The sequence below is a fragment of the Passer montanus genome, unplaced genomic scaffold (assembly GCF_014805655.1).
Source record: "Passer montanus isolate IOZ18808 unplaced genomic scaffold, ASM1480565v1 scaffold35, whole genome shotgun sequence".
In the NCBI taxonomy this organism is placed as follows: domain Eukaryota; kingdom Metazoa; phylum Chordata; class Aves; order Passeriformes; family Passeridae; genus Passer; species Passer montanus.
The window spans coordinates 2275493-2294661 of record NW_024368263.1 but is presented as its reverse complement, the minus strand read 5'-3'; the positions used below and the strand labels follow the sequence as shown (position 1 = coordinate 2294661).

The following is a 19169-nucleotide window of genomic DNA, read 5'->3' as shown; positions in this document are numbered from 1 at the left end:
GACGCCACGTGTTTCCTGAGCACGTGGGCGCGTCCCGCGGGGGCGATGGCGGAGCGGCGAGCGTGCCTTCCGTCCTGATGGGAGCCGTGCCTGTAAATCGCGCTGTGGTGTGCGTGGAGCAGCGCTGCGAGGGTGCCCGGCACACGCGGCATCGGTATGGAGCTGCTGATTAAATGAACAGCTCGTTAAGTGCCATTGGCGGGTGCGCTCGGCACGGTATTGGGTAGTTCTGTGGATCTGCGAATAAAGGGCTGCGCTCGGGGCTGGGCCTGCTGTAAATCTCTCTGCAAGGTCCTGCGGTGGAGCTGGCGCATGCATTGGGTAGCACATCGGGTGGGCGCAGGGTGTGTGGTGATTGGGGTATGGCTTTTACAAGCCAAGTGGCTCCATGCGTTGAAAAGTGCATTAAATGCACGCTGAGCGTCTTGCATCCCTGGCTGATCCACCTCGCTGCACAGCGTGATTCAGGAGCAAAACCCGAGCGGTGCAGGACAGCCTTTGCCCTTCTGGAGGTGCAGAATTGCCCCTGCTTTTTGAATGTTGGATGCGGCGGGGCTGCAGAGGGCGGGGAGGTGGCTTGCCACCCTGCCAGAAGGATTTTTCAGCTTTTCAGCTTGCTCTGAGTGCCCACAGCCTGGCGTGGGACTGTGGGGCAGCAGGCCGAGAGGGAGGCATGTGCAGGGGTGCCCTAGTTTCCCCAGCCTCCCACAGAGTCCTCCGTGGGGCATTTTGCAAGGTGACAATACCGTGAGCAATGCATGGGGTGGGGAAGGAACACCAAGCATTAAAGCCATAGCATGCATGTCAGCTCAGTGTCCCCTTTGGGGGTCCTTGAATGCCCATCGGTGGACCCACTTGTGTGAGTGGCAGGACTCCCTGCCTGGGCTGTTGTGCAGCTCTTGGCGTCCCCCACAGGGAGGCAAAAAAAATCTGAATGTTGGATGCGGCGGGCCTGCAGAGGGCGGGGAGGTGGCTTGCGACCCTGCCAGAAGGATTTTTCAGCTTTTCAGCTTGCTCTGAGTGCCCACAGCCTGGCGTGGGACTGTGGGGCAGCAGGCCGAGAGGGAGGCATGTGCAGGGGTGCCCTAGTTTCCCCAGCCTCCCACAGAGTCCTCCGTGGGGCATTTTGCAAGGTGACAATACCGTGAGCAATGCATGGGGTGGGGAAGGGACACCAAGCATGAAAGCCACAGCATGTGTGTCAGCTCAGTGCCCCCTCTGCTGAGTGATCAGTGTTAGGCGTCCTTGAACGCCCATCTATGCACCCACTTGTGTGAGAGGCAGGACTCCCTGCCTGGGCTGTTGTGCAGTTCTTGGGGTCCCCATCGGTGGACCCACTTGTGTGAGTGGCAGGACTCCCTGCCTGGGCTGTTGTGCAGCTCTTGGCGTCCCCCACAGGGAGGCAAAAAAAAAAAAAAATTAGAGAAAAGCAGTAAACGAAGCATGGAAACATTCCAAACACAGGCAGCCTGCAAGGGAGATCAGAAGGAAAACTATGCCAAAAAAAACCACTTCAGGGCACAGGCGGGAGCCGGGCTATGGCATTGACTGGGCAGGGTTAGAACTTTGCTGAAGCTGCTTTGCATTCCTGCCTTTCTGTGTGCTCTGTGCTGTGGCTGACTTGCTTATGCCAGCCCTGCTCCAGCACAGGAGCTCCCACTTGAGCGTTGCCTTGGAATTAATCTTTCTCACTCCTCACTCTCTGCTAAACCCTGCCAGACTTCTGATGAAACTAGGCTGGTTTGGATCCAGTTTATTGTTCTCCAGCTGCAGGATCAGACACTGCCAGAACTTTATGCTGCAGTAAGAGAACAGGCTTGGGATCATTCCTTAAGTCTTGCTGCATAGTGCTCTGTCACCCCAGCAGCTGAGGGTACCCCAGTATCTCAGTCCCTCACACTCTTTGAACTGCTCAGTCACCATTTTCCCCACTTCCTTAACTTTTCTCAACTCATGCCTAGCCTGGGGGAGACCCAGAGGACCTGGTGGGCTGCCTGTAGTTCATGCTGGGTTGTGTGGGACTAGGCAGCTCCTCTTTGTGCCAGGATGCCCTGAGCTTGGCATATGCAGTGAGCTGCAAATAGGACTCAGCAGGGAAGCTGTGAAGCTCTTGCAGCCCCCTGGGTGGTGGAACCTGGGCAAGGGAGGAGTTGAAGGGCAGTATCACTTACAGTTTGGATCAGGTACTGCAGAAGCATGGAGTCATGCCTTTGGCTTTGCTGCAGGTCAGCCGTTGTGTGAGATGCTGCCAAGTGCTGCTGTCTATTACTTCCCCTGGGAGATCAACAGCTCAGTCCCTGAGGGGAAGACACTGAGGACGTTTGGCAGGTGAGAAGGGTACCCTGCTCTCCTTGCAGGCCAGGCCTTTCCTTCACTGACTGAGCACCCCCTTTTGGTTTGTAATTGGATTTCTGCGCAGCTGAGCTTCCCAAATTGATCATTCCCAGGTTATGCTCCTATGACCTGGCCCGATCTGAAGCCATTCTCACCACGCAGCACAACTCGGCTCAGTACCAGGTCTGTGTTGACACCAAGTTTGTGGAGCCATTCCAAGCCCAAGTGGGATCTTCCTACATGGTCCTGGGAGAGGCTGAACACAGGGAAGGTAAATGCTCTGGGAACTGGTGCCCTTTGCTGCTCTTCATGGTACATCAGCTCTTTTGGGGCTCCCTGAGTCACTGAGGGCAGCCTGGACCAAGGCTCTTCTCGTGCATGTGATTCAAGGTAGGAGCAGCCTGTCTGTCCCTGCTGACGATGAGAAGAGCCACCCTTATCTTGGTGAAAATCTGGTCCTCTGGCACAGATTTTTTTAGAAACGGGAAGCATTTCAGCCACATTGCTGGGCTTGTGAAATTGTGAAACCTATGCTAAAAAGCCTTCTGGCATCACTGCCAGCCACCACAGCAACTGTCTTCACCCCAAACATGGCAATACCTCCTTGCAAGTGACTAGGTTGCTCTTTGCCATCCTTGAAAGGCTCTAATAATATATTATCCCTGCCCTCAGACATGTGAGGAATGCAGGCAGACACTGTCACACAGGGCACCCTGTTGTCCTTTCCTGGGGTGCCCTGTGTTCCAGCTGCTTGGTGCTTTGTGTGGGGAGTTGATCTGAGCTGAGCCATGGGATGGTGAAGCAAACTGTTTATCTTGGCCACACCTGATAAAAAGCATTTGCATTCATGCCATAGAAGTCCTCAGTGGCATGTGGAAAGCCACACTTCACGTGGCCCCTGGAGAGTGGCCAGCTAAGCCACTGCTGCAAAATTCCTTTAGAAAATTGTTATTTTGGTCATCCTAGCCTAGGAGGAAGTTGGCCCCATTTTGCAGGGGTGGAAGGGGAGCACGCTGAGATGGTGGCTGTGTCACCAAGGTTTGGCCCCTTCTGTGCAGTTCCATGTTGCCACTTAAATGCCACCAATGAACTGCTGGTTGCAGTTGGGTTTGAGCCTCTTCTAAGCCCTCTTGTCTGCACAGGGGTGTTCAGAAACGAGCTCAGACCCACCACTGCTGCTTTTCAGCCAGGGAAAACCAAAATGCATCCAGGCACAAAGTAGACAGATGGCAGGCACTGGCACTGTTCCCCAGTGCAAGGAGAGGGCAGTGTCAGTCACCAGCATTTTGCAGCCATCAGGGCAGAGGGAAAGCACATCACAGAATTAAGCTGCTCCTGCTGTTTTCATCAGTGGCAATATGCAGCCAGTCTGGTTTCCTGAAGTTCTCAGGCTATGATTATTTGCCCAGCTTGACTCATATGTTGCCTTAGGGAACTCTCTGTCTCCAAGCTGCTCTATTTTCCTTTCTCCAGAAACTTCCAGTCCTGTGGTAAAAGCACGAATATTGACCTGCGTGGAGGGGATGAATGTGGCCCTGCTGGAACAAGCCATCCAGGAGCAGAGGAAATACTTCAGTGAGAGGCAGGAGCAGAGGGAAAGCAGCACATCCTGACAGCAGCTCTGAGACCAGCCACACGCTGGTCCTTGCACTACCATTTGCAGCAAATATGTTCAAAGTAAATTAGGGTAATTTAGTAAATTTGCTGTGGCAAGCAGCAAAGTCACTGAGCAGGGAAACACTTTGAAGACTGAGTCAATGTGTGTGACTGTGGGCTCTCCATTCCTGCCCCAGGTGTCATGACTGAAAATAGTTCTGGGAAGCAGGTTTGTTGTTTGCTTGAAAGGGTGGTTAAGGAAAGGGAACACTTGGATTACACTGCTTCTTTCATAATGCACAACAGGAAGAAGTCATCTCTGAATCTGGAGTTAAGCAGCTCACCTTTGGCAGATGGGGGGAAAGGGTATTAGCACAAAGTTCATTAGCCCTGCCTGGCTGTGGGCCCATGAGTGCCTGTGTTGGGGAACCCTGACTCAGCTGCCACACAGGAACATTCCTGGCAAAACACTCACCTATCTGGGCTGACCAAAGAAACAAGAAGAACAAAGAGTCACTATTTTCAGTAGCACCTGCCTCTTCAGGTAGGAAGAACTGGTATCTAAGGGGAGGATTAATTCAACTCTAAAATAAATATTTGAGTACTTGACTTTCTTCCTTGACACAGCTAAGTTTAAGAGACCTGAAATCACTGTTTTTGAAGCATCAAAAGATTTTGATTGACATTTTCCTAAATAAAGATGAAAAACTAAGGCAGCCTGTCTTTTATTGATTAAATCCCTCTTGCTTGCCAAGTCAGATGTGTTAGGCCCTGTACAAACCCTATAGATGATGTAAGAAAATTCAGTTTTTCTCCTAAGTACTGGGTGTGTGTGGAAGTGGCTGGCTTTAAAAAGGTTGCAAGAAAAGGAGATTAAATTACATCAGAGCCACTCTGGTTGAAGAACGTAGTGCTAGGCCCACACAGCTGTATTAAACCATTGACAAAAGGACAGAACATTGCTAATGTCACATGAGAATCAAATGTTTGTGCAAGGGAGGGAATACTCCTGTAGTGTAGAAATCCCCAAATTTGGAGTGAACCATACCTGTGTTTTGCAGGGGAATGCAGCCATCTCCAGCCTTTTCTGCTTGCACTCAAAGATTTTCAGCTGCTGGCTCAGCAATGGGTTCAATCAGCCCTTTTTTAGGGCACCTAAAATTGGGGTCTTCCCTGTGGACCCACACAGCTGCAATGTTCATGCCCACCCAGAGACATGGAGCCCCCCAGTCCTCCAGATGAAATTCCCTACGGCTCTGCCTTTCCTGGTGCCACAATACATAAGATAATTTTAATCTTGTCTTCTGCCAGCTATCAAGTCAATGATTAATTCCCCTTCAAGGACATCTCCTGAAAGGCTGACTGAGCAGCACAGCCCATGTTGGGGAGGTTCAAGGGACAATTGTGCAAGACTAAATAAAAGGGGAAAAAAAAAAGACAAAAAAAACCCCACAAAAAACAAAAAAACCCACACAACACAAAAAATCCCCAAACCCCAAAAAAGCCCCACAAAAAACCCTGACAAAAAACCAAACAACGACAAAAAAACCCTACAACCAAAAAACACCAAACCCAAAAAAAGCAAATAAAAAAACCCCACACCAAAACCTCCCCCTTCCCCCCAGCCAACCAAACAATAAAAAAGACATTTCTGCTGGGTGTTTGCCCTCAGCATGTCCCAGGAGCCATAATTATTAACCCAATTACTCCACCAATGCCCAGCACTGTGCAGCTGGGCATTGGTGAAGCAATGGAGCGGGAGAGCTTCCCCTGGCCCTGTGCAGTTCGTGCTGCTCTTCCTGAGGCCCCCAAGTACATCTGTACATCAATTTTCCTCAGTTTTTGTCTGTAACCAGCACACTGCACAACCTGGGCAGCACAACAACCAGCGCTGTGTGGCTCTTTTGTGGTTCTGTCCACCTGAAGCTCCCTGAACACCTCAGAGCCCACCAGGCCGCCCTGTCCCCTCACAGCTGCCCCAGGCAGGTCCCTGAGGGCTCCCTCAAGGCTGAGGGAGAACCAAGGTGGGACCCAGACCCCGGCAGCACCTGAAGAAACACTGGGGGGGCTCAAACGCTTTCCCCACGTTCATCTTTGTGTTTCCCGCTTTTTTCCCTCCCCTCAGAGCGCGGTGCCAGCCGCCGCCACTGCCACCGCCTGAGGCGGCCCCATGGAGGCCATCCAGGCGTCCTTCCAGAAGGTGGAGAAGATTGGGGAGGGCACCTATGGCGTGGTGTACAAGGCTCGCAACAAGCGCACGGGGCAGCTGGTGGCCCTCAAGAAGATCCGCCTGGACGCGTGAGTGGGGCAAAGCCCTGGGCCTGCCATGGTGCCAGGCCTGTGCCCAGTATGGTGTGAGAGGCACAAAAAAGCCTCACGTGAGGGGGAAAAAGGTGTCTCTAGGATTCAAATAATCTTATGTATTGTGGCAGAGAAAAAGCAAAGCCAAAGGGAATTTCATCTGGAGGGCTTGGGGGCTTCGTGTCTCTGGGTGGGCATGGCAGCTGTGTGGGTCCACAGGGAAGACCCCCAACTTTTAGGTGATCTAAAAAAGAGCTGATTTAACCCATTGCTGGGGCAGCAGCTGAAAATCTTTAAGTGTGAGTGTTTAGGGCCTGACCCGGGTCCACAGCACAGGGCAGGGGGAAATGGCTGCCATGTTGTGAGGTAATATCTCCCTCAGGGCTGTGCTGTGGGGGTCAGGAGGGTCAGCCGCGGCCCTCCAGGGTGTACTGAGCAGGTAAAAGCTTATTTCTGTTTCCCTGGGTCATCCGTGAGCTGTGTGCACAGTGAGGGGTGTCTGCCTGGACTGGGAGCCAACATGCTGGGGCTGCACCCCATGGTGACCCCTCAGCATGGGGGATGTGGCTGCCTGAGGGGCAAAGAGCTTTCATTTTCCCCCACCTACAAAAAGAAAGACCTAGGTAACTAATACATTATCTCTTCTCTAAATGCACCCTTAGGTGCTTCCAAACAAGCTCTGCTGCAAGGCTTGCATGTCTAGGTCAACACCTCCTTCTTGCCCACAACCCCATTTCCCCCTGCCTCACCCCAGCCCACCCCAGCCACTGCTCCACCCCGAACTCAAATGCTCCCTTGGGGTACAGTAGAAGAAGGAAGGGACACAGAGCCCCACTGGGCTGTGGGATCCCCCTGGGTTATGGGGTGCAGTACAGCCTGTCTCTGCCACAGGGAGTCAGAGGGTGTCCCCAGCACTGCAATCCGAGAAATCTCACTGCTGAAGGAGCTGAAACACCCAAACATAGTCAGGTAAGACCTGGATACACCCTCTTCACCAGCTCATCCATGAGCTCCTGCTCTGGGAGCAGGCAGCAAGGGGGTTTTTCTGTCCTTCCCCAACTGACAAAATACACAGCAAAATGCAGGAATCCCTTACACTTCCCTGGCTTTCAGCAATACTTCATGGGTCTGCCACTTCACTAACACACTGCTGTGCCCCATACTAGATTCTGCCCTTAAGCTGCCCCTCTCTTCTCCAAAGGACCAACAGAGCACAGGCATGTGTGGGAGGAGGGATGTTTGGGTATTTACAGAGGTTTGGAGCAGATATTGAGGGGACAGCCTGTACTTCTTTTACAGGCTCCTGGATGTCATACACAGCCAGAAGAAGCTCTATATGGTGTTTGAGTATCTGAATCAGGACCTGAAGAAGTACATGGACTCATGCCAAGCTGGAGAGCTTCCTTTAAGCTTGGTCAAGGTACAGCATGGAAGGATTGCCAACAGGCAGGGCAGACAGCATGTCCCTGCTGCCTTCTGCTGGGCAGAGGCACCTCAGAGCTGCTTAGACTGGGCTGGAAATGATTCCTCAGCCTCCCAGATCTCAAACATTTCAGCTGGAAAATTCTCTTGGCACTATTGCTCAGAAATGTTTATTTCCCAGCAGTTTCCAGGCTCTCCAGCCTATCTTGCTGCAGAACAAAGGAGGGATCTGTTGCTAATTGCCTTTGTAGACAGTAATGGGTGGGTGGAAGAGAAGGATAGTGCCTGGACCAGAGTCTCTCTGTGCCCACGTGGCATGGCAGCAGTTTGTGTGTATCTCTGAGTAGTGGCCCATAAGTCTGATGTTGCACTGGAACAAGGGCTTTCTTTCCATTCACATCTGTAAGAGATCCAAAGTGCGTTGGTTCACACAAGCCAGAGTTCAAAGTGTTTTCATCATGGCCTATCTGAAATCTCTTCTCTCCTCAGAACTACCTTTTCCAGCTGCTGCAGGGTGTGAGCTTCTGCCACTCGCACAGGGTCATCCACAGGGACTTGAAGCCACAGAACTTGCTCATTAACGAAGCAGGAGCAATCAAGCTGGCTGATTTTGGACTGGCAAGAGCCTTCGGGGTCCCCCTCCGCACATATACTCATGAGGTAGTGTTGAGGCTCCCTGAGTGGGGTACAAAATCCCGAGTGGGAGAACAGCAGCAGCACAAGTTGCTCATCCATAACAGAGGCATAGCCATGCCAGGAGTGTGCTCTTAACCTCACCTGCAGCTAAGGGACCTCCATGTCCCCACAAGGTGTGCTGACTGTCTACTGGAGTCAGCCTGCCAGCTGGGCTCCCACCTTCTCTCCACAGGGTACACTTAATTGTTCCAGAGCGTGTTTTTGAAGAATGTTCTGTTAATCCCAACCTTGCAGGCACTAAAGCGTTTGTAAATTCAGCAAGGCCTTAGCATGCTCTGATTTGTACAGTCACTCCATTACAGCTGAGAAGGGAGGGTCCCACACCCTTGGTTTTATCCAGGGAAACCAGACACAGTTTGTTTGTTTCTTGGCTCCTTTACAGGTGGTGACTCTGTGGTACCGAGCCCCTGAGATACTGCTGGGATGCAGATACTACTCAACCCCTGTGGATATCTGGAGCATCGGCTGCATCTTTGCAGAAATGGTAGGATGGGTTTAAATAATCTCTTTCTTGAGCCAGAGGAGGCAGCTGCACCTTCAGCCTTATTGCTGCAGCATTTTGACCCTGGGAGAAGATGACTCTTCCAGATGTCCACATGGTGGGCTGAAGAGAACAAGCACTCTTGTGGCATGGCAGAATGGATCTCCTAGGGGTCCATACTCCTCTTGGAAGAGCTGTGGTTAGCCCTGCAATACAACACTACTTTTCCTCATCCCCAAAGTCCTGAGCTGCAGAGCAGGCAGGACAAATAGCCAAGAGTGGGAGCAAGCAGTCAGACACCTGTGATGTTCGCAGCCCCTGCCTGGCAGAATCACTGCATTGTAACTGCCCTGGTGTGTGCAGTTGTTTGCACCTGCTGGGACAGAAGGCTGCTTGCAGCAGGAAGTAGGGCACACAACTGATGGAAAGGTGGGAACTGGCTTTTTCTTTTCTTCCCCAGATGACCAGGAAGGCCCTGTTTCCAGGGGACTCCGAGATAGATCAGCTCTTCCAGATCTTTCGCACTCTGGGCACTCCCACCGAGGTGACCTGGCCTGGTGTGACCCAGCTCCCTGACTACAAGGGCAGCTTTCCCCGGTGGCCACGGAAGGAGATGAAGGACATTGTTCCAAACTTAGATCGAGATGGGAGAGACTTACTGACGGTGAGTGAGGGCTCAGAACAGGGCCTGGGGATAGACAGGACATTTTCAAACTGGGCAAGGAGTAGGGATATTTGAGATTTAATTACCTGGAAGTGTAGCTGATCTGGGTTGAATGCCCACCTTTGACAATGCAGAAGCACCAGTCATGGAATAGGGCTCAGTCTTACTCTGAAGAAGGACCTGTCATTGCAGGTTCCTCTAGGAACCACTGCATTGGGAGTCAAGGAACTCTTCTAACATAATCCCCAGAGTAACTTCAGTTGTGGGTGACTCCTGGAGCCCAGAGAAGGAAAAAAGCATGACCAACATCTGCAACTGGGCCCAGCTGTGTGCAGGTGCAACCAATCACCCAATTTTTAAAATCCTAAATCTGCTGGGTTTTTCTCTTGGCAGCAGTTGCTCCTGTATGATCCCAGCAAGCGCATCTCAGCCAAAGCAGCTCTCAACCACCAGTACTTCCTCTGCAGAAACTCTGGGAGCCCTGAACAGCCGCCTGTGCTGCGGAGGGACTGCAGATGACAGGACACAGCTCTCCCCAAGCTCTTGCACCTCCAGGTAGCACTGCAGATGTGGTCTGGGGCACTCAGCAGGGGCCTGGCTGGATCCCAGGGTCTTGCTTCTTTTGAGGAACCTGGAAGGGGACATTCTTGGCATTTAGAGACTTTCAGTCTGTTGCTGGGGGAAAGTTTGGGTTACAGCTTGGAGAGCTGTTTTGAAGTGGTCATTTGCAAAAGGTCAGAATAATTTATCAGCATAAACCACTGAAATGTATAGAAAAGAGTGTTTCTCCAAGGTTTGTTCTTCCACTAGTAATCTAAGGTGACACACAGTGACTTCTGTCTCCAGCACTGGAGCATCCCCAGGTCTGTTGGTGGCAGTTGCTGGCATCAGGGAAGGGGAACACTTCTCTGCTCAGCCCTTTGCTGCTGTTATCAACCAGGCTTCTTAGCACTAAAAAAGCTGTTTAGTCTGAGCTGTTTAATAGAGCTGACATCCTGCACCTTCACAAGCTGAAAAGCACTATCAGGTGTCTTAGTTTGTGCCTTAGCTGTGACCAAGAAGCCAGAAGATCCAGTTAGCATAAAAGCAGATCCACTTAGGATAAAGCACTTGCTGCATATGACTGGAAACAGGGACCACCTAAACCACTGGCTTTCCATCATCATTCCAGCTGTAATGCTGTTTCCCTTTGCTTTATTGCCTTGGAAATGTTTTTTGCTGTTCAAATGTTTGGGGGATTGTCTCTGACTCTTGGTGTGGTGTTGACATCTTAATTCCTTTTTCTTCAGTATAAAATAAATATCATTTGTTCAGAAACCTTGGTGTTCGTTGTTTGGCAAAGCCCATCAGGCTGGTAACACAGGACAGCCTGGCTGGTCCTTTTTTCCACAGAGCCTTTCTCCCTTCCTCACCTCCTGCACTCTTTCTTTTATCCTTTCCAGTCCAAATCCTTGTCAGGTGCAGAGATGTGCTCTCAGCGATGTCGTGGGACTGGTGACAAAAGCGTTAATCCAATTTCTGCTGGGTCTGTGTACTTTTAGCAAAGAAACAGGAGCTGCTTTCTCATCAAGGACAGAAACTTCCTCACCTCCTGCACTCTTTCTTTTATCCTTTCCAGTCCAAATCCTTGTCAGGTGCAGAGATGTGCTCTCAGTGATGTCGTGGGACTGGTAACAAAAGCGTTAATCCAATTTCTGCTGCATCTGTGTACTTTTAGCAAAGAAACAGGGTATGCAGGAGCTGCTTTCTCATCAAGGACAGAAGGAAGATAAGGGGAAGACATCTGCCTTAGGAATGCAGCTATAGCCAAAACAAGATTATAGAAAAAACGGAACCTGGGAACATGGGGAAGGTTTTATGGTAATGAACAATTTTAATACCCACGCAGTGACTGTATATAAGCAACCCACTTGTAATGAATCGTGTGCACGCCAGGTGGAGCTTATCCCCCGTGCACCAGGCCTGTGATAACTTATTAACGCTGCGTTGGTGTTAAGGGGTTTTGTTTGACCCGCTTTTCGGAGAATTTCGGTGAAAGTTATTGGCCACCCAGATAAGGAGCTCACCTCTGAGCCTCGGCGGATCTGCAGTCGACAGATCTCCAGCCGGCACCGAGGGGTTCTCGGGGAGAACCTCGGCCTCAGACCGTCAGGGGCTCGAGGTGAGATCCCTGGGGTGAGTGAAGGCATCGTTTAAATTGTTTATCTTGGGGTTATTGACCAGGGGTACGAATCCCCTCACAGAGTTACTGGTGAGGGGTTTGAGTCACCCAGCAGGGTTCAAGTCCTTGGAAAGCTCACTGTCTGGGGCTTCGAGTCCCCCAGGACTACTGGACTTCCAGGACTAGGGGGTTCCAGTTCCCTCCGAGGGGTTCCCCTGGAGCAGGAAACTTAAAGCAGTATTGTAGCTGGCCGAGGAGAAAACAAACAGGCTCGTAAGACCGGAGCCAAAACATTGCTGTAGCCGCTTTGGTGGTGGAGTTCGCTTAGATACTCTGAATTCTTTTTGGTCTCTGGCGGTGTGCGTGTGAGTGGGTTGTGTGTTGATTTCAGTTTGCCGGCCTGTAAAATCAACACTGGGACGCCTGTGATATAAAACTCGTTAGCTGGAAGAGTGTTGAAACTTAACCGACTGTTGGGGTCTCGAAGCAATCGCGGGGTGTGTGCTATCGATTATTGATTTGTTTTCTGTGCGCGCCGCTGAAATCGCATTTGTGGACGCCAAGCGCCCTCTCGTGTCATTGCGCACCGCATTCCCGGAGAGTGGGAGCGGGCGGGCGGGCAGGGGCACCCCCAGTTGCAGCTCCGCCGTTCCCCGCCGTCATCTCAGCTCGAGGAGGAGGAGGAGGAGAAGAGAAGAAGCCCAACAGACTCGCAGCACAACAGCCCTGCCCCGGCCCGGCGGGTTCTCGCCTGCTCCAGCGCCCGGGCAGCTCCAGCCCCCCGCTCGCTGCAGCCCAGAACCAGCCGCGGGGGCTCCCCGCGCCCAGGTAATCGTTGTATTCGCTTTCTGGCTGTTGTTATATACTTGTATTATTGAGTATGGGGGCGGTTTGTTCTAAAACTAGAGTGGGAAATGATATCCCGAATTCCCCGTTGAAATGTATATTGAACCGCTGGGAAAAGATAGGGGGAGGCTCGCTACTGAAATCCAAACTAATCCAATATTGTAACCACTGGTGGCCGCTGTATAAACTGGACAATCAGGCGAAGTGGCCCGAGAACGGCACCTTAGACTATCACACCATGTTACAGCTGAGGCTGTTTTGTAGAAGAGAGGAGAAATGGAGTGAGATGCCTTATGTAGATCTGTTCTTTACTTTGAGAGACCATCTGGAGTTGCAAAAGGGGTGCCTACCCAGCCTGTCAAACCCTCTCATGTTAGCTTTTGGAAAGGAAGAGGAAAAGGATAGGAGATCAAAGCAATGTTGCTCCCTTTGTAGTATTGGGCACCACTGTTTGAAATGCCACAGCCAATGGGAGGAGGATGATGATATAGAAATGATAGAGGCACCGGATGCAGGAGACAGGGGCAGAGAGAATTGGGGTGTGCCTGATAAGGGGAAAGCACAAGGATGGGATGAGCAGTCAGGGGGGAGGCAAGAGTTAATTTCAAGTCCAGTGGTGGGGGGAACCCAGGGTGAGCAGGAGGTGAGAACACAAGAGGTAGGGGAGCAGGGGGTGAGAAACCAGGAGTTAGGGGAGCAGGGGGGGAGAATGCAGGAAGGAGGGGAGGAGGGGGTGAGAAAGAAGGAGGGAAAGGAGCAGGGGGTAAGAAAGCAGGAAGGAGGGGAGCAGGGGGTGAGAATGCAGAAAGAACGGGAGCAGGGGGTGAGAAAGCAGGAAGGAGGGGAGCAGGGGGTGAGAATGAAGAAAGAACGGGAGCAGGGGGTGAGAAAGCAGGATGTAGAGGAGCAGGAGCTGAGAAAGCAGGAGAGAGGGGAGCAGGGGGTAAGAAAGCAGGAGGGGGATGAGCAGGAGGCCATAGCTCAGCTCTGGGCAGGGGTGGGATCTCACAGCCTGGTAGTGGTGAAGGTACCTTTCTCCCCAGTCGATCTCGAGGCATGGATGAGACTGGCAGGGCCCTACAGAGAAGATCCAGAGAGAGTATCTAGAGTATTTGAAACCATTCTCAAGACCCAGAACCCGGATTGGGGGTTTATACAAGTTCTATTAGATACCCTATTAGACTCCACAGAAAGAGAGATGGTACTCAGGACTGCTAGGAAAGAGGTGGACAGGATAGGAACAGCAGGTGCGCTACCAGGAACTGTGGAAGAGCATTTTCCCTCCCAGGACCCCCATTGGGACCCTAACACAAAGGAGGGGAGGGTTTTTCTGGGACAATATCAACAATGGATATTATTTGGCTTTAGACACGCAATGCCAAAGGCAATCAATTGGTCTAAACTTTATGAGGTGAAACAAGAACCACGTGAGACTCCAACTGCATTTGTGGAACGCCTAAGGGCAACTGCCAGGAGATACACTAATATTGATCCAGAAAAACCAGAGGAAGCTGTACAGCTGGCTTCCATTTTCATAGGGAACTCAGCACCGGATATTAGAAAGAAGTTACAAAAGCTGGAGGGAGCAGAGTCTCGTGACCTGGGTGAACTATTACAAGTGGCCTGGATAGCTTTTAATCATAGGGGAGAAGAGGAAGAAAACAAGATCCGGGAGAGAGAAAAGGAGAAGGAGCAGAAAGAAAAGAGACGCGAAATTGAGTGGGAGGAGCGGAAAAAGAAATGGGAAATGGAAAGGGAGGAGAGAGAAAAGAAACGGGAGGTGGAAAGGAAAAAAAGAGAAAGATGCAGGGATGCAATGCTGAGCGCAGCTCTGCAGAGAGCGCTGTTCAAGCGCCGGACGGAGAGGGGCTCTGCCCGCGGGGCGCTGCAGCCCAACCAGTGCGCCTATTGCCGGGGACTGGGCCACTGGAAACGGGAATGCCCCAAGAACCTGAAAGGGCCCAAGCGCGCCGAGCTAGCCCTCCATCAGGAATGAGGGGAACCGCGAGTGAGAGCCCCACTGAGCCCCTGGCTACAGCAGAGCTGGGGGAAAGAGAAAATTTTCTTTCTAATTTTTTATTATATTATATTATATAAACTATATATCTTGACTTATATATATATATATATTTAGACTTATATATATATTGACATATATATATAGACTTTCCAGTAGTTTATTATATTATATAAAAAATAGTTTATTATATGATAAATACTTATTCGGTATTAAATACAAATAATGGAAAATTAAACCAAGGAACTGTAAATGTTGTTGGTGCAACAGGGAAAGAGGAAAACTAAACATTCTTTAACCACATTAACTTTAAATTCGGCAAATGGTGGATAACACACCAATTTTTACATATGCCTGAATGTCCAGTTCCTCTGTTAGGAAGAGACCTGCTAAGTAAATTGGAGGCATGGATTTTGTTTAAACATGGAGAAATGCAATTATTGGTGCCCGAGACTAAAGCCATCGAGGCAAGGACTTTAATGTTGCAGGCAACACTGGAACCAGGCAATTCTGGAGGAATACCAGAAACAGCATAAAATGCAGTAAAACACTCTTGACTTGCACCAGTGGAACTCCAGGCCATTCCCAACAAGCTCAGCCTGTAAGTGTTACCCTAGAACCTGGATGAAAACCAGTAAAGCAGAAACAATATCCTTTATAGTTAGACTTGATTCCCCTCCTAGATACTAATAGAAAATGTAAGGGAATTTGGATTATTGATTTGGATTATAGATACATAAGTCAGAACACTCCCATTATGCCAGTTAAAAAGCCTGGGATGAATACACAGGTTGGTACAGGACCTGTGAGCAATCAATCAAATATTTCAGGATATACACCCTGTTCTAGCCAGTCCCATTACCCTGTCAACATCCCTTACAGAATATCACCAATGGTTACAGTGATAGGTTTGAAGGATGCCTTCTTTTTCATACCTCTTGATGAGCAAAACCAGGGCATTTTTGCCTTTGAAAATCCTCAAACTGGTGGGAAGACTCAGCTTATGTGGATTGTGTTACCACAAAAATTTAGAAATAGTCCAACGATTTTTGGGAACCAACTGACAAAGGAATTAGAGACCCGGAAAAAAGGAGAACCCTGAAGGGTTGGTCCTGCAATATGTTGATGATATCTTACTAATGAAAAGTGCATGGAATTGACTCTTAGTCTTTTAAGTTTCCTAGGCCAAGAAGGTTACAAAGTATTTTGGGAAAAAGCTCAAATCATGAGGCAGGAAGTTACCTCCCTAGGATTTGAAATAATACCAGGACAGTGGAAATTGGGAATGGACAGAAAAGAGGCCATCTGCCAAGTACCCCAACCTGCAATTGCCTGAGATTTAACAGCAGTCCTGGATGTGGCTGGTGGTGAAGATTGTGGGTTTTAAATTAATGGACTTTTGGTCATATCATTGAGCTTTTAAAGGAGGCCCCCAAAGGACCTTTGATTTGGACTCCTGAGGGAGAACATGCATTTTGTCACCTAAAGATGGCCCTGATGTCTGCATCCACCTTAGGACTTCCAGACTTAACAACGCCCTTTGAGATTTTTGGGCAGGAATGACAGCACCTCATCCTTGGAGTTCTGGCTCAGAAGGTAGGAGACTTCAAGAGGTCTGTGGGGTGCTTTTCAGAACAACTGGACAAGGTCAGTCAGGGATGTCCCCAATGTCTGCGAGCTGTGGCAGTGACTGTTCTCCTCATCCAAGAGGCCAAGAAATTGACTTTGGGACAAAAGATAGTAGTGCACACTTCACACACCATAACCACTGTGTTTTGCCAAAAAGAGGGGCATTGGCTTTCCCCAAGCTGTATGCTGAGATATCAAACTGTTCTAGTGGAGCAAGAAGATGTGGAAAATCCACAGTGGTAAATCCAGCCCAAGTCCTGAACATCCTGATCCAAGGAGAGGAGCAGCTGACCCTCGAAGGCCTACACACAGCTGTGCAAGTTTGTGCAAGCTGACCAGACCTACAAGATGCACCAACTGAAGATCCAGAGTTCTTTACAGAAGGAGGTAATTTGGTACAAGATGGAAAATAAAAAGCTGGCTATGCCATAGTAACACCAGCCAAGGTAATAGAAGCTGCACCACTGCCCATGGACACCTCAGCACAACAGGCAGAGCTCATGGTCTGTGAAGAGCCCTGGAATTGGCAGCAGGAGGAGGAATGAACATATGGACTGGCTTGAAATATGCTTTTAGAGTTGCCCATGGAACCATATGGAAGGAAAGAGGCCTATTAACAGCACAGGGATCTCTGATCAATATACACAAGAAATGTTGTCCTTCCTTGATGCCACCCAGTTGCCCAGAGAAGTATCTGTACTACACTGCAAGGCACACCAGGGTGGGGAGTCCCAAATTCTTGTAGGAAACAGACTTGCAGAAATCTGCACAAGAGGTTGCACAACAAGGCATCCTGGCATTAACACCTAAGAAAGCTGTTTCACTCCCAGAAGTTAGCCCTGGGTATAGTCAGGCAGATTTAAAATTAGCTACTTACCTAAAAGCCCAGAATAGAGAGGTGGATGGCTGGGAACTCCCAACAACCAGATCATAGTCCCACCCCAAGTTATGCTGCAAATTGTGAAGGAGAAATACCAGCAAACCCACTGGGGAATCAGTGCTATGGTGACTGGTCCAAGGACTCAGATACCAATGTCCCTATGAGAAAAAGTGTCAAGTCTGTTACAGAAAAATGCCTGATATGTCTTAAAAATAATCCTTTGAATTCAAAAGGACTGCCTCCGTGGATCATTAATAGAGGAAACACCCCCAGGAATTACTGATAAATTGTTTTTCCTGAGCTACCACATCATACTGGTATCTCCTGGTGTTATTTAGTGGACACCTTTTCCAGGTGGCCAGAAGTTTTCCCCTGCTGCACCAACAAGGCCAGGAAAGTCACCAAGGTACTCTTCAAAGAGATCATCCCCTGGTTAGGAGTTCCTATTGGGGTGTCATCTGATAGGGGACCCCATTTTATACCTGAAGTGTTGCAGCAACTGGGTAAGCAGTTGGGATTTACATCATCCTCTATGGGGACTGCAATCTAGCAGAAGGGTTGAGTGAACGAATCAGATTTTAAAGAGACAGATTGGCAAAATGTGTCAGGAAACTTTCTTAAAATGGCCACAGGTGTTATCACCAGGCTTGCTATGAGTTAGAGTAAGCCCCAAATTAACCTGAAGGTGAGCCTGTATGAATTGGTGTTTGGGAGATCATATTCTGCTGCAACTTTCTCTGGATCTGAGGAACAAATTGGGAATTGGGAAATAGAAAAATATTTAATTTTGTTAGGGAAACCCTTGAATGAACAAAAAAGGTTTGTCATTCTCTCAGAACCCCTTACCCTAGACAGCCCAGTTCACTCATTTCAGCCTGGGGATCACACACACATCCAGATCTGGAAACCTGAGCCACTTCAGGAGCAGTGGAGAGGACCTTCTCTGGTTCTGTTGACTTCAAGACCAGCTGTGAAAGTGAAAGTAATTAACTCCTGGATTCATTGCTCCCAAATTAAGAGGACTTCTGACTCAGACTGAATCGTGAAAAACACCAGACCCTTGCAGCTGAAAGTGTTGAAGACATCTGCAAATGAGCAGCAAAATGTATAGACTAATGTTCATGGGAATTATTTTATCTTTAGGTGGAGATAAAAGAATTTGAAATTATTTAAATGTGAAATTATTTTATTTTAAATTATTTTAAATTTGAAATTATTTTAAATTAATTTAATTCTTAAAATTTTAAAAAATAATTTAAAATTATTATAACGTTTTTCTGAAGAAAATTTGAAGAAAATTTAATATTGAAGAAAATTTAGTTTGAAAGAAAATGAAGAAGAAAATTTAATATTGACTTGAGTCCAAGGGTTTGGTGAGATGCACAATCTGTCCAGCACTACAGACTGCCTCCCTATCCCCAGTTCAGCAGGGGAACCTATTCCTTGGGGAATTATCCCTATAAATCTGTCAATGGTGATTCAATATGATAATCTGACATTACAAAAGAGAATGGCCTTAGATCTATTGCTGGCAAAAGAACAAGGGATTGTGGATATTTAAAATTGGATAGAGAATGTTGTTGTGTACACATCCCAAATGTAACAGAAGATCTCCAAGGACCACAAAATGTGGGCAGTTGCTGAGGATAGCAAAGCTATCCTGAAATGAATTGGTTCAATAAAATTCTTCAAGGAATGGTGTGATGGTCCCTGAGAGGAGGGCTGGCTGGAATACTGGAAACATCTTAACTGTGATTGTAGTTGTAATAATTATCAGCACTGCTATTGGTTGTGTTTGCAAAATGATCAGTCATAATCTTGTGGGAATATAGGTGACTATAGATAGAAATCGAGTTGGAATTTATCAAATGGCCTTAAGGAATTTGAGATGTTTCAAAGGGGGGAATTGATACCAAAAGGGTTAATCCAATTTGTGCTGTGCCTTTGTACTTTTAGCAAAAAGAAATGGGGTATGCAGGAGCTGCTTTCTCAGCGAGGACCTATTGAATTCCTAAAACATCTGGCTTAGGAATGCAGCTACAGCCAAAACAAGGCTATAAAAAACCTGAACCTGGGAGCATGGGGAGGGTTTTGTGGTAATAGGCACTTATAATATGCATGTGGTGATTGTATATAAGCAAT

The 19169-nt window shown here is 48.9% G+C and overlaps 2 protein-coding genes across 3 annotated transcripts; both read left to right on the top strand.

The window, feature by feature from the left end:
- Window positions 1–2: 2 nt before the first annotated feature.
- Window positions 3–4529, top strand: TEN1 (TEN1 subunit of CST complex). Its single transcript, XM_039716296.1, has 4 exons — window positions 3–154; window positions 2226–2328; window positions 2448–2605; window positions 3808–4529. The coding sequence occupies exons 2-4, from the start codon at window positions 2243–2245 to the stop codon at window positions 3945–3947; spliced, it is 384 nt and encodes a 127-aa protein (XP_039572230.1). The 5' UTR covers window positions 3–154; window positions 2226–2242; the 3' UTR covers window positions 3948–4529.
- Window positions 4530–5688: 1159 nt separating this feature from the next.
- CDK3 (cyclin dependent kinase 3) lies at window positions 5689–10755 on the top strand. 2 transcript variants are annotated; one of them, XM_039716294.1, is made up of 8 exons: window positions 5689–5954; window positions 6056–6228; window positions 7123–7200; window positions 7531–7651; window positions 8143–8313; window positions 8732–8833; window positions 9291–9494; window positions 9888–10755. In XM_039716294.1, exons 2-8 carry the CDS (start codon window positions 6101–6103, stop codon window positions 10011–10013), a joined length of 930 nt encoding a protein of 309 aa, XP_039572228.1. In that variant the 5' UTR covers window positions 5689–5954; window positions 6056–6100; the 3' UTR covers window positions 10014–10755. The 2 variants fall into 2 exon arrangements, with proteins under 2 accessions (XP_039572228.1, XP_039572229.1); XM_039716295.1 differs by having other exon boundaries at window positions 5689–6228.
- The last annotated feature ends 8414 nt before the right edge of the window (window positions 10756–19169 follow it).